This window comes from Kogia breviceps, chromosome 1 (genome assembly GCF_026419965.1).
Source record: "Kogia breviceps isolate mKogBre1 chromosome 1, mKogBre1 haplotype 1, whole genome shotgun sequence".
Taxonomy (NCBI): domain Eukaryota; kingdom Metazoa; phylum Chordata; class Mammalia; order Artiodactyla; family Physeteridae; genus Kogia; species Kogia breviceps.
Genome location: NC_081310.1, coordinates 188,155,477 through 188,169,874, shown reverse-complemented (window position 1 = coordinate 188,169,874; position 14,398 = coordinate 188,155,477). Strand labels below are relative to the sequence as shown.

The following is a 14,398-nucleotide window of genomic DNA, read 5'->3' as shown; positions in this document are numbered from 1 at the left end:
CAGGTGTGCCTGGGACTGAAGGGGTTCTGGAGGTGTACTGGTTACCCCAACCGGAGGGGACCTTAAAAACCATTCAGCCCAATATGCCCATTATTCAGATGGGAAGGCTGAGGCCTGCAGGAGTTAAATTGCTTGAGCCGGTGAATCAGCTGCAGAGGAAGATGTGGGTCCCAAGTCCTGATTCCCATCCCAGGGCTCTCCCCACTGCCCACGCTCAATCCTTCAACTACTTTCTGGATCCTACAGGGCACTGCTCCCAACCTGCTGACAATGGACCAGGCTGGAGCCACTGGGCAGAGCCCAAGAGAACCCCCGGGAGCCAGGTTCCCCACCAAGAAGCGGTTCCTGTGGGAGCCTGCAGGTGGCTCCCTGCATCCAGGGACCAGAGCTGGGGCAGGGCTGCAGGGTGAGGCGCTGCCCACCCCCCCGCCCCCACCAGCAAGACAGCTCCGGGGCGAGCCCCTGTGTCAAGCGTCCTCCTCGACCCATCGCCACCTCACATACTAGACTGCTGACCTCACTTCCTTCCCAGAGGCTGGGACAAGAAGGAAACCCCAGCTGAGTAATGGGGAACTAGAAAGGATAGGAAGCTGCCTGCACAAGAGAAAGGGCTCGGAAGAGGCGCCCCCCTCCCCCCAGATCTGGATGGCAGGGCTGAGCAGGAGGGCTGGCCACCGTGCAGAGAAAGTAGCAAATTTCTCCCCTTCTCCTCGGCCTGAAGCCCAAGCAACTGATTTTGATCAAAACAAAACAGCCCTGACACGGGTGCATTATTCAAGGAGTTCAGAGGAGCTGGCCCGGGGCAGTGGGGGCTCTGCTTTGGGTCTCAGCCCCCGAAGCCCGCGGAGATGTCAGTGGGAGGGGGCCAGGGCCCCGCCCTGGTGCCGTCTGCGTGGCCTTGGCTAGAACTACAAGAGTGGAGGGGTGATCAGTGGTTGGCCGTTTTTTTTTTTTGAACTAGGCAACTTTACAACCAGATCAACCTAATTGGATACTGAACCCAGTTCAGACCTGTCAACGCTCAGGTGCCCATTTTAGCAGCATTGGACAGCTTTTTAGCTCACCCCACTTCCTGGGCAGCCTATGGATTCCTGGTGACTTTATGAAAACCAGGGACAACAGTTTCTTCAAAGAAGCCCTTTAATTCAACCAAATGAACCCAGCCTGTTTCTCCGGGGCATATACAACCCTGCCCTACACTCAGAAACGCCCACAGCAACGTTCAGAAAACCTAGACCCGACCAGGGGTCCTCTTCCAAAGCCCCTCTCATCAGCGAAAGATGAGACTCTGAGAACTGGGTGGCGGGGGGGAGATGGTGAAACATGAATCGAGAGTCTAGGAATCTCCTTGTCACCGTCAAGACAGCAAAGCCCCAAACACAGCCCCATCTCAATGGTGTTTCAAGGGAACAGCAAGTATAGCTAAGTGCTGGGCAAACCCATCCCACCCAGGTCCGATTCCCGTCTTCCTGACAAGTCACCAGGGTGGGGATGGTGTGGCAAGGAAACAGAAGAGGGAAATCTCTTCTGAGCATGAAAACAGTGCTGGACCGGGAGTCAGGGGCCCGGCTCTGTCCTGACTTGCCCAGCCCTCGCTGAGCCTCATCTGTGCAATGAAGGGGCTGGGCAGCGAGGCCAGCCCCAAGCATCGTAGGACGCGTTAGGAGAGGCCTGTGCCCCTGGCTTTTGAAATGAGTATGATGGCAGGAGCACCTGCTGATAGGAGGTGCCCTCCTGGGGGGGCCTGGAAGGTCGGTGATGGCTCATCAGAGGCAAGCACTCGAATCCAGCCAGCCCTGCTGCTGGAAACTCAGGACTCCAGAGAACAGACATCAGGCCAGAAAGTGTGCTGGGCCCCGAGACTCAGACGCAAGGGGTGGGGGAGGTAGGGGTGGAGAAGGAGGACTGCAGTCCTGCGCAAAAGCTGAGTTCTCAGGGCTCAGGGGAGAGAGCAGGCAAGAGCAGGCCAGTGGGGCAGGGGGAAAGGTGGACTCCAGAGACCCAGTCCCAGCCTGCTCTCTGACTCAAGGCCCTTAGGTGAGTCAGCCAATGCCCACAGCTGCACCCCGACCCTCCCCAAGCCCACACCGGGATACTCTACGGATTAGAGCCAAAGATGGATCAGGATTGCAAGTATAGCACTGGGTGCACCAAGGCTACAATGCATCCCTTCCCCAGATGGCTGTACGCAGCCAGGTTCTAGTAAATCAGCCGTCCACAGGGGTGGGAGAGGGCTGCCCACACTGGTGGCACCTGACCATTTCCCATCGTGGCAAATACTAAGCTACTAATGTGCCATCGCTAAACCTGGAGTGGGCGGACAGACATACTATCAGCTTCCACAAGCCGGTACAAGCCAGCTCCAGCCCACCACTGACTATACCCAGCCCAACTCTGCCACTGACCCGTACAGCAGCGGGCCTCCCACCCGCTGCGGCCTCTCCTGTTGCGGAGCACAGGCTCCGGACGCGCAGGCTCAGCGGCCATGGCTCACGGGCCCAGCCGCTCCGCGGCACGTGGGATCCTCCCGGACCGGGACACGAACCCGCGTCCCCTGCATCGGCAGGCAGACTCCCAACCACTGCGCCACCAGGGAAGCCCAATTATCTCAATTAAAAAAAAAAAAAAAAAAGAATTGCCCACAAATATGACCACCATTACCAATTGGACCCTTTCTGAAAATGTGAAACCCCGGATCCAAATTCTTTCAGAGCACCGTGCTGGCCAAACAAAACATCTGCAGGCTACTTCCGGCCCAGGTCACCGGTTTGCCACCCCTGCCCTGCCCAACCTGGGGAAACGGAGAGGAGCCCCCAGGCAGCTGGGATACTCACAGCTGGTTAAACATGCGTTTCATCTCGTCTGTGATGTTCATGGAGCCGACCTCGTCATCTGAGAACCGGTTCACCTCCCCGTCCTGCTCAGAGATGTCATCATCCGAAGCCACCTTACGCTCTTTCTTTTTGGGGACCACCTGACCCGGAAAGGAAAAGATCAAGGTCACTGGGAGGCTCTGCTGGGATGGAGGGCGGGGTGGACTGGGAAGGGAGCCGGCGTCCCATAGGATGGATGGAGCATGGCTGGGGCAGCCACTGCTTGGAAAGAGGCCGGGTCCTCTAAGAAGCAGGCGGCGTTCGCAGGAAGCGTGAGGTGGGGAGACATGCAGGGTGGAGGAACAGATGGCCTGGACCCTTCCCTGCCCTGGGAGGCCTGGTGGTTGGGCTAGCTCAGCTCACCCCTTCACCAGAGAGGCAGCCCCATCATTTGGGGAGAAGAGCAGGCCAGACTGGGGCACTGAGTGGCCCGGTATGTCTCGGAGGCAGCCAGAGAGACGGAGAACCCCTTACAGAGGCACAGACTGCTCCACGCTCCCCGGAGTAATCCGGCTCACATGCAAAGTTGACAGGCAGGCAGCCCCAGGTTCAACAAGCTCCCTCCACTCCAAGCAGACAAGACACGACAAACCAGACGAAGGCTGAAATGGTCCCTTGCTTCTCCACAAAGGGGCAGCGAGAAGGCACGAGGTGGAAAATGGGCCCCAGGGAAGCCCAGACCTCACCCCACTACATCCAGAGTCACATACTTAAAGCGACAACACACCATACTGCCCTGGGCTCAAGCAAAAGCCAAACCACAACCCAAAACTCAAGCAGCAGCCTTCAGAGAATGACGCACGCCCTTTGGGCAGCTGGACCAGCCCCCAAGCCCTCCCTGGAGGACATTCGCCAGTGCTAACCCATCGCCTTCGCTTGGGACACACCCCGTCCCTCGCTGGTTGGAGGGGGGAGGGGGGGTATGGAGTGAGTCTCAATGTGGGACTGAAAAAGAGTCAACAGTCAACAGCTCCTCTTCTGAATTCTGAGGCTTGTGGACCAGGGCCTCAGGCCAGCTCACCCAGTGCTCCCATAGCCTGGCCAGGGCTCCCCGACCATGGCATTTGTACGCAGCTCCGGCTTCCAGAGGAAGAGGCGGGAAGCAGGGCAGTGGACCCAGGGTGGACGGATGGACCGAGCCCTGGGGGGTCCAGAGACCTGAGTCCTACTCCCAGCTCTGCCACGTCCGTCCTGGAGCCTGTCACGCCCACCACCCCGCCCGGGTGAGCGGCGTCCTCAGCCTTAGGATGAAGCGGTCAGCCTTGATGATGGAGTCAGACGTGCCTATGAGTCTGTGCGTCCCTGATTCTACGTTTTCCTGGGGAGGCCAGAGGGTTGGGCAAACGCTACCTCGGGGGGGAAGGGGCGTGGGCAGGGTGCGAGGAAAACGGGGGTTGGGTGGCCAGGCAGGGGTGGAGGGCGGTGGGCGGCCGAGAGTGGCAGCTGGTGAGCAGGGCAGCCCTAGTCACCTGGAAGATCTTGGACACGTCTTCCGAGTTCCGCTGCTGTGCGACATCGCACAGCTTGGCCGTGATATCGATTCGGCGGCAGATGTCCATGTCCACCTTCATGGCCTTTTCTTGGATCTTTGTGTCCAGGTCTGTCATGGGCTGCAGGGAGGACAGCAGGGGGTTACGTGAGCGAGGGATGGAGCAAGCATGGGGGTGGGGAGGCGCTCCCAGGCTCCGGCTGGACGGAGGGGTGGGGAGACAGACCCCCAGGTGTCGGGCGGGAGGCCCCGCAGTCCGGGGGGGTCCTTGAGCCTTTTCTGCATTTGAAGGGTCGAGCCAGCTGCTCGGGTTCAGGGCAGGGGGCGGAGGGACTGTGGGAGCCTAGGGCTTCGGCGCCGAGTGGACAGTGTGTTTGCTGGTCACCCTAAGGGCTGGAAGGCATCCTCTCAGCAGATACAGCGTCAGTGTTTGTCAGAGCAGAGAAAAAAGAAAGACAAGTCCCACTGCTGAAAGACCCCCCTGCTTTCCCACCAGGCCTGCTCCACCTGTCTCCCACACGGAGATTCCTCCCACGGCTGATGGTTGGGGCTGCCTAGGATGGGGGGTCCACTGGACCCCGGTGAGGGGAAGCCACATGGCCTCTTCCAGCCACCCCAGCTCCACGCCTCTCGGGGCCAGAACTGCTCCAGGCTGAGTCACCTGTACTGGGCTCCTTCTCCTTTGTGGAGACTCTCTCTACATACTACCCGCTGCTTGAAGGTGGCAGGAAACCAGGTCCCCAGTAGGAAGAAGGCCCTTGCTGCCATCAGCTGCCCCTGTCCACGGTTACTCAGAGGGGCTCCGATCGCCCCAAGGATACGCACACCAGCCTGTCCGGACGTTACAAAGCAAACCCTGCTGAAGGTCGCTGACCCGGGGAGCCTCTCAGGCCGGCGCAGATCAGACCCGGGGTCTCCTTCAACCTGCGGTTGGCCGCCACTGCGCCCAGACACAGAGGCCCATGGCCACCGCTCGCCCTCACCATGGTGAGCTGGCAGGAGGTGGAGCAAACACGCACAGACCATCAGAAGAGCCCCAGGGAGGGCAGGATGGGTTAAAGCAGCGGATTAATGCATCTCTACTCAGACCAAGGGAAGCGGAAGTGGGGAGGGGGCAGGGAGGGGGGGGGGCCTGGTCTCCGATGCATCCGTCATCCTCACGGGTCAAACGCAGCCAGCCAGGATTCTAACTAGAAGCCGAGCTCTGGAGCCTCGGAGTGAATGAAGCGTTTTGCATGATGGCTGTGGGGGGAAGTCAGGATGCCTGCGGGTGGCGGTCGGTGGCACTTACATCACTCATGAGCCCCTTAAACACCACCAGCTCGGCCTTGAGACGCTCAATCTTCTCGTTCATCTCCTCCTGGATGGCTTCTGCCTCCTGCGCTGCCTACGGGGGAATGGAGATGGGGGAGGTTTTAGTGGGGCTGGTCTCCCTGTTGGAGGAGAGGGGATGGACACCTGGGTCCAGAGCCCCGGACACCTGACATCCAACCAAGCCGGGTGCCTTTGTGCCAGGGAAGGAAGGGGTGCCAAGGACCTCGTCCCAGTCTGGGTCCCCACTTGGCCCTCCCTCAGCACAGGGCATCGCTCAGCCTAAAACACTTCTCCAGGGATTATTTATTGTATGGAAAAATCCACGGCAGACATTAAGAGAAAAAGTGGATGTAAAAAGGATCCCAGTAGGAGGTCAATTCACATGAAACTGCCAAAATATCTGACCATCTCCGAACTCCAGAATGGCAATGTCACACATGCCAACCTAACCAAACACGCACACCTCGGGCTTGTGTGTGTCTGCCCAGAAAAGACCAGAAGGTCACACACCAAGTTATCAACAGTGGAGGGGGGAGAACTGGAGGTGAGTTTTATTTTCTTCTCTGTGTTTTTCTGAATTTTCCAGGTATTTGACCATGAGCATGTTACGTGTGTAAAGCAAAAAGTACTTTTCTTATAAAAGAAAGCGGGGTGGGGGGACGTTCATCCTTCTCCTTCTGCATACTGAGATTATTTTCATCTCTCTCTAACTTCCTTAGAAGATCAGTGTTTATTTTCTTTCTTTCTTTCTTTCTTTTGGGTTATTAATTATTTATTTATTTAGAGGATCAATACTTTAAATATCAGAAGCCAATTAAAGAGCTTTCCATGCCTTCTCATGGGGTCGCCATTCTTGTGCCCATTTGGCTGAGAGGAAAACAGAGGCCGAGAAGGTAAAGTCTGTTGCCCGGCGTACACAGCAGGCAAGTGAGAAGCAGGGCTCAGAGCCAGAAGAGCAAAGGAATGTCCTCATGCCCGCAGCTGAGCACCTGCCACGGCTGGGAGCCCACCTGATGATGTGCCCACCCACCCTCTGCACGGCACTCAGCCCCGAGTCTGTTCCTGCGCGCCAGGGGCAGCACCAGGATTCCTGTGCCCAAGCTTTTCTGCAATTCTTGCGCTGGTACCTTCCCAGCCCCGAAGGAGGGGAGGCGGGGGAGGCCTCCGGCTCCATCGAGGAGAGACTGAGGCAGCAGCAGGTAGCAAAGCACAGAGGCTGTGCTGGGAACTGCCCCCGGCTTTGCCCCCTTGGCCACGTGGTTCTCCCGCGAGCCTCTCCTGGTCGGGACCTCTCACCTCCTGCAGCGTGTCCACCATGGTCTGTAGGTTCATGCGCTTGGCGAGCTCCTCCTCCCATCTGCAAGAGCCAAGAGGGACAGGTGGTCAGAGGCTGGCCTCCCCAGGCCAGTCCAGCCTCAGACACTATGCCAGCACCCACCCTGGGCCCGTCCCCGGGCTGGGCAAGGAAGGGGCAGCAGCGACTCTATCCTTGCCTGCCCCTCGGGAACTCCCAGTCTAGGGAGCTAGATGTGTGGGGCAGCCAGGTGACCCATGATACCAGGTGGTGGTGACGGGTGCCAGGCTCCAGGCATGAGCACAGCACCACTGGGAGATGGCGACAGGAGGGACCACCAGCCCCCCACAAACTGTAAAGCACTGTACAAATGCTACTGCTCCTTCCGTTCTTGTAAGACATGGTACTGAGGCTGCTCTCAGGAGCAAGGCTGCAGCCAGCACCCCTTTCAGGCTCTCCTCTGCAACCACAAGAAACAAATTTTACTGTGCCAACCATTGCAATCTCGGAGTCAATTTGTCCTACAACCTACCCTAACCAACAAAGACATCTCCTACCTAGCTGTTATCATCCCTATCTTACAGATGAGGAAATTGAGGCTCAGAGAGGTTAAATGCCTTGCCCAAAGACACACAGCGGGACTTCCCTGGTGGTTCAGTGGTTAAGAATCCACCTGCCATTGCAGGGGAAACGGGTTCGAGCCCTGGTCCGGGAAGATCCCACGTGCCGCGGAGCAACAAAGCCCGTGCGCCACAACTACTGAGCCTGTGCTCTAGAGTCCATGAGCCACAACTACTGAGCCCGTGTGCCACAACTACTGAAGCCCGTGCTCCTAGAGCCCATGCTCCACAACAAGAGAAGCCACCACAATAAGAAGCCCGCGCGCCGCCGCGAAGAGTAGCCCTGGCTCTCTGTAATTAGAGAAAGCCCACGTGCAGCAAGGAAGACCCAGTGCAGCCAAAAATAAATAAATGAATAAATAAATTTATTTTTTAAAAAAAGAATGAATATACGTATAACTGAATCACTTTGCTGTACGCCTGAGATAACCCAACATTGTAAATCAACTATACTCCAATAAAATTAAATTATATATATATAAAAAAAAAAAGACACACAGCTAGTTAGTGGGTGGGGCTGGACTTCAAACCCAGGTCCGTTTCATTACATTAAAACAAAATATAGGGCTTCCCTAGTGGCGCAGTGGTTGAGAGTCTGCCTGCCGATGCAGGGGACACAGGTTCGTGCCCCGGTCCGGGAAGATCCCACATGCCGCAGAGCGGCTGGGCCCGTGAGCCATGGCCGCTGAGCCTGCGCGTCCAGAGCCTGTGCTCCACACGGGAGAGGCCACAACAGTGTGAGGCCCACGTACCGAAAAAAATATATATATATATAAATATAACTCTCACTTATTTAATGCTTATTAAGTGCCAGGCTCTATTCCAGGGGCGTTACATATGTCATCTCGTTTGTGTATACGTGGGCTGAAGTTGAACGGGAAAGGACAAAGGGGAGAAGGCACATGGGGCCTCTGAGTGTACCCCCAGCGTTAACCGGAGGCAGGATGGGATGATATTAATTAGAGTTACCACAGCAATACCAGCCCACCTTAACTGAGTGCTTACTTTGCTGCAGGCACCATTCTACGTGACATAATTCAATCCTCAAAACAACCCTCTAGCCTAGGTGCCACCATGATCCCCACGTTACAGGTGAAGCAAAAGCAAGGAAGAGTCAGGTACCCAAGGTCAGGGTCAGGACAGGTGGGGCCAGGAAGGACTCAAACCCAGGCTGGAGACTCCAGATTGAGTGCTTGTAACCCTGCCAGGCTTCCTGTAGACCCAGGACCCATCAGAGCCCTAACCCACTCCCCACCCAGATGCCCCTCCTTCCCCAGAGGGACAGGTCCTTCTCCCCCTCCCCCATCCTGGGACAGACCGACCAGGAGTTTCTCTCTTTCTTCACCCTACGGCTGCCTCCCTACATGGCCTCAGAGCAGGCAGGTCTGGAAGCCTTTTAGGATGCTGTCAGGGCCAGCTAAAAATAGGCCAGAGGGGAGGGATGGCTGAAGAGTGGGTTACGTCACCAGCTTTTGGAAACAAGAGAAAACGGATACTGTTTGCACACACAGAGGAAAATTCCTCCTCTTTCCCACACAAGACACGACGGCCCCGGCCAGGGCTCCCAGAGGACGCACTCGCCACTCACCCCCCATCCCCCCTTGCCTTCGGTCTTTACCAGCCCCCAGTGGTGGCAGCCAGGCCTACATCTTCTGTGGGCTGCAGAGTTCAGAACCCAGTGGGCAGTGGGGCTGCGACAGGGGTCCTGGCAGGGATGAGGAACACAGAGGAAGCTAAGGAGGGGCAGCAAGAGAATCTAAGGGTCTAACCCAGGCGGGATCATCTCACTGAACACCCTCGTTGTACAAATAGGAAAACTGAGTCCAGCCCCAGGCCCAGGGTGGGGAACAGGAATCCCAGGTGGGGAGAAGTTCAAGGCTGCCCTCACCTCGCCCAGCAGCATGGGGCATCTGGGGCTCCCCTTAAGGGAGGCCAAGGCCCAGAACACAGGTCCCGAGCTGAATCATCTCTACTGGCCACGCTGCCCTGAGGGGGGCAGGGGGCTCAATTCCAAAGCCGCTGAACAGCGCAGGGACAAGGGTGAGCCCTGTGTGGCGCTGACTGCAGCCTGGCTCCTGAGGCCAGCCTCACCACCGCATCTTGCAGCAACACCAGGGGCAGCAGAGGAAGGGGTAGTGAGGGTTGAAGATGCGGGCACCCAGGGACATCTCTCCCCCACACACCCATTTTCAAGACGGGCTTTTGGGGATAAGGCCCAGCCCCTCCTCACTTTTCCTTTAAGCAAACTTCTTGCGAGGAAGGTGGGGCAGGGGTCAACAGACCCTTTGAACAGATGGGAAAAATGAGGCCCAGCAAAGGAAAGCAACTTGTCTCAAGTCAACTCAGAGCGAGAACTTAAGCCACATCTTTGGATCTCCAGACACATTAGCTGTAGTAGCAGCAGCCACTGACTGGCGAGCACAGTCTGTCCCACGCACTGGGCTCAGTGCCTTGTACACATCTTATTGGCTTTCATGCAAATTATTAACACTCTCGGGTAAAGAAATTTTCCCCAAACCCATTTTGTAGATCAGAGAGGTGAGGTAACTTGTCCAGGGTCACACAGCTAGTAAGCAAGGATGGGACTCAAGCCAAGCTCATGCTCTAAAAGCATCCAGTTTCCAACTGTGATATGCATGGGAATCACCCAGGGAGCTTGTTCACGTGCAGAACCAGATTCAGCAGGTCTGGGGTGGGGCTCATTTCTAATGAGCTCCCCTGCAGAAGGCACTCCGGTGGCCCCCTCGCCTCTCTAAGCTGCACCCCAGATGAGCTTGCACAAATGACTTCACGGGCCTTTTATTACCAGAGCTGGATGGGTGGGCAGCCGGTGCACCTGCCCCCAGGAGACCCAAGAAGGAGCCCTGTGTGTTGACAGCAGCTGGCTTGACAGACCGAACCTGCTGCCTACGCTGACCTCCCCTCCCAGCCTCAGCGGGAAAGCTTGGCTTTGCCGGCTTCAGTGTTGACAGTGCAGAAAATCTTTGCCCTTCAGCTGCTCTGGTGACTGGGGTGAAAGGATGGATGAGCGATGTTTCTTAAGGCGCCCCAGATGCCCTGCATTTACTTCAACTCAGCCCAGAGAGAGGGAGCATGCAGCTTAACCAAAAGCTGGTCAACCAAGTTGTGGGCTCTGACATTCCAAAACCTGCTTCCCAGGCACGGCCCCCTCTCCTGATCTGGATCTGCCCACAGGAGTAAGGTTTCAGCAGGATGGAAGTTTCAGGCAGCAGGACCAACATAAGCAAAGACAGGCCAGCAGGAAGACCAGGGAGTAGCCAGCTGCCACCAAGAGGGGACACACCTACTATGGGTCAGGGGCTGGTGGATGTCATGTCCTTTAAACCTTTGCCCTCCTGACTTTCACGTGCGGCCCACTGCTGAGCACAGGAGCTCACACAGTGGGCTGTGAAGCTGCAGAGAAACCTCCTACCCATTTTACAGGTGGGAAAATGAAGGCCCAGTGCACAAAGACAGCTCTAGGCAAGGCCAAGACAGCCTGAGTCACTTAGATCCACCCCTGCCCGCCCTGGCCCACCAGCTCATAAAACTTCCAAATTCTTTTCTCTTTTTTTAAAATTTATTTTTATTATTTTTTAATGTTTGGCTGCATTAGGTCTTTGCTGCTGTGCACGGGCTTTCTCTAGTTGTGGCGAGCGGGGGCTACTCCTCATTGGGGTGCGCGGGCTTCCCTGGTGGTGGGCGCCACCAGGGAAGTCCCCAGATTCTTTTCTCTCGTAGGGAGTGGAGAGAGGGACATTTATTGGTCACCTTCTGGGTGGTATATACCATGTTGCACCTTCATATACATATAAAAGATAAGGGACACCCTTGGTGGCACAGTGGTTAAGAATCTGCCCGCCAATGCAGGGGACATGGGTTCGTTCCCCAGTCCGGGAAGACCCCACATGTCGCGGAGCAACTAAGCCCGTGCACCACAACTACTGAACCCGTGTGCCACAACTACTGAAGCCCGCGCTCCTAGAGCTGGTGCTCTGCAGCAAAAGGAAGCCACTGCGTTGAGAAGCCCGCACACCGCAACGAAGAGTAGCCCCTGCTCGCCGCAACTAGAGAAAGCCCGTGCGCAGCAACGAAGACCCAACGCGGCCATAAACTAATTAATTAATTAATTAATTAATAATCAAAACAAGATAAAATATCACTTAATCCTCCCCTACGGATGGTCCCCATTTTGCAGATGAGAAAACAGAGAATCAGAGGTCACTTGATTCCCCTTTCCCTCCCTCCTGTTCAGCCTCTTGAAACCTATCCACTCTCCCAGGCTTGTCTCAAATGTCATCTCTTCTCTGAGTCTCCGCAGCCGCCTCCATCGCTTTCCCTCCTTGAGCTCAGGCTTGTGGCAGCAGACCTCAGGATGCCATCTTTCCCAGGCGGCTTGGCTGTGGCATCTCGTCAAGCATGGCTCTCACCCAAAGAGCCGGCCCACGATGCCAGAGACAGCGATGGACCACCCTCCATCTTCTCCACCTCCAAAGAGTGCTCCGGCCCCAGATCTAGCTCGAGCCCCAACCACATCACAGGGGCCTTCTCTCGCCCCCAGCCTCTCCCCCCAGCAGCCTCTCACTCTACCCCCGTCTGCAGACACCCTTCAACAACAGCCTTGTACGCATGCCAGCTCCTCAAAATGCCCTCAGTCTAGGGATGCTGAAGCAGGTGGGATGGGTGATGGTGGTGGTGATACTGCGGCTGCTGCTGCTACTACCGTTCATACGGATGCTCGTGATGATGACGGTGTGACAGGGCAGCTAACACGGACTGAGTGCTTACGGTGTGCCCGGCGCCGTCCTCAGGGGCTTCACAGGCAGAGCCTCATTTTCGTTTCACAGTAACCTCTAAGTCGGGTTATTATTATCTCCATGTCGTTGATGAAGAAGCTAAAGTCCAAAAGCATGAAGCACCTCCCCCCAAAATCACACAGCCAGCAAGGAGGGGGTGGTGTTTCTATTTTACAGAAACAAGAGACTCGGAGAATCTCCAGAAGCGAAGGCTGAATAGGGGACCAGAGTTCCCCAAGACCACGCCTCTGAGTGTACAGATAAGGAAACTGAGGTGCAGGTCACCCAGGGAGTGGACAGCAGAGTGTCCTCCCCTCCCCCAGCCCAAGCAGCGCTCATGAGGAGCGAGGTGGAAGGACACCAGGCTGAACCCCGGCTCTGCCTCCCCCACTCGGAGCCTCGATCTCTCCACCGGTAAATGAGACACAGTGTGAGCCCAGCATACCCCAGGCTCGCTCCAGAAAAGCCATTCTGTTCCCACACTCTCTGACGGTCACGTGACTGGCCCCCAGTCACGGGCTGGTTCTGGCTGGACTGGAACCCAGGGCCCATCTCCCGGCCCCAGCCCAGCCTCCTGCCCCTGGACTCAGGCACTCCAATCCCTCTGCTTAACCAGCGTGCAAAGCCACTGGGTGTGATCCACACCACGGCAGTGCTGGACAAGGGTTAGTCCTGGAGGGCCTCTGTGCCAATGCAAAGGACAAGCAGGGGCTCTGACTGGGGAGCCCACAAATCGGGAATGTGAATGTGGGTACAGGTAGCACCCTGGTGCCCAGGCCAGGTGCCCTGGCCTGTTGGAGCACAGAGGAAACATGGGGGAGACACCTGTTCTAGGTGGGAAAAGGGGCACAGGTGGGCTGCCACCATACAAGTCATCGGAGGAGTCGGGTCTCAAGCTGGGGGTCTGCCCACTCCCCCAGCCGGAGCACTGGTTCTAATTACCATTTCCGTGCTCACTGCTGTTGCCCCTGCACCTAAACCCACCCACACTTGGTAAGGAGTCAAACGGCTACTGAATGGATTTGTTGAATGAATGAATGATCCAAGCAGCAATCACTCCTCAGCCCCACTGCTTGCCCCTCCCCAGCCAGGGCCCCTTGGACAGCCTCGATCTGCACAGCCCCAGCTTGGGGACTCGGCTGCTCCGTCCACTCGGCTCCTGAGCCTCCCCTGGGAGAGGCCAGGCCGGCGGGAGGGCGGGCCAGGGCAGGAAGCGGGCAGGGAGAAGGAGAAAGCTTGCCTCTCTCACTTCCCACAGCTCCGGGCCCGGGATGGGATGGGAAAACAGGGATGTCGGGGCAATGAACGGGGAGAGGAAATGACTCCCCGGCCCTACACCGCTGCTGAGATCTCGGCGGGGCTCAGCCACCATCTCAGCAGAAGCAGCACATGTGTGAGAGGTGTGGCCTGGAGGGGGAGGCCAGATGTGGTCTCCCCGCATTCCTGAGGAGCCACCGCTGGACCACGTGATGGACGAGAAGTCTCAGCAAGCCACTGGGGGGAGGGGATTGGCAGCTTCAATGCCAGTCCCCACCCCCAGCTAACACTCAGGGCCAGTGTCTCCCCTCCCCCATCAGCTCAGGACGACACACAGACCCACCGGAAAGGGGCCACAAAGCCTGGCCTACTAAGGGGCGGAAAGCCAAGCTGAAGTCACTGGAGCGGGACTGACTCACAGATTTGTCACTTCCTGTGCACTCACAGAAAGAGGCTCCGGGGCTCTAGCTCCGGAGGAAAGTGCAGGAAAACAACTTAGGCTCCTGGGATAGCCCTGGGGCTTCTGAAGAGACAGTCCTAGAGACTCCTGGGCAGCAAGAGACTGGGTTCGAATACCGCCCCTGCCGCTTCCCAGCTGTGTGCCTTTGAGAAAGTCAATTACCCTCTCTGGGCCTCAGCTGCCTCATCTGTGATATGGGAAGCACACCACCCCTTTCGAGGGTGGGTTGTGAGAACTACATGACGTGGGGTGGTGTGGGTGAAAACACCCAGTCCCACCTCTGGCACACAGCAGA

General features: G+C 57.0%; 1 protein-coding gene across 1 annotated transcript in view; it reads right to left on the bottom strand.

Annotated features, from left to right (window-relative positions):
- IFFO2 (intermediate filament family orphan 2) overlaps positions 1-14,398 on the bottom strand; it is a 49,922-nt gene that overhangs the window by 8,512 nt on the left and 27,012 nt on the right. Inside the window, exons 2-5 of the mRNA XM_059054316.2 lie at positions 6,973-7,033; positions 5,654-5,749; positions 4,343-4,483; positions 2,835-2,974 (exon numbers count right to left, since the gene is read on the bottom strand). Of these exons, the coding sequence (XP_058910299.1) occupies positions 2,835-2,974; positions 4,343-4,483; positions 5,654-5,749; positions 6,973-7,033 (438 nt within the window). The remainder of the gene's footprint in view (positions 1-2,834; positions 2,975-4,342; positions 4,484-5,653; positions 5,750-6,972; positions 7,034-14,398) is intronic.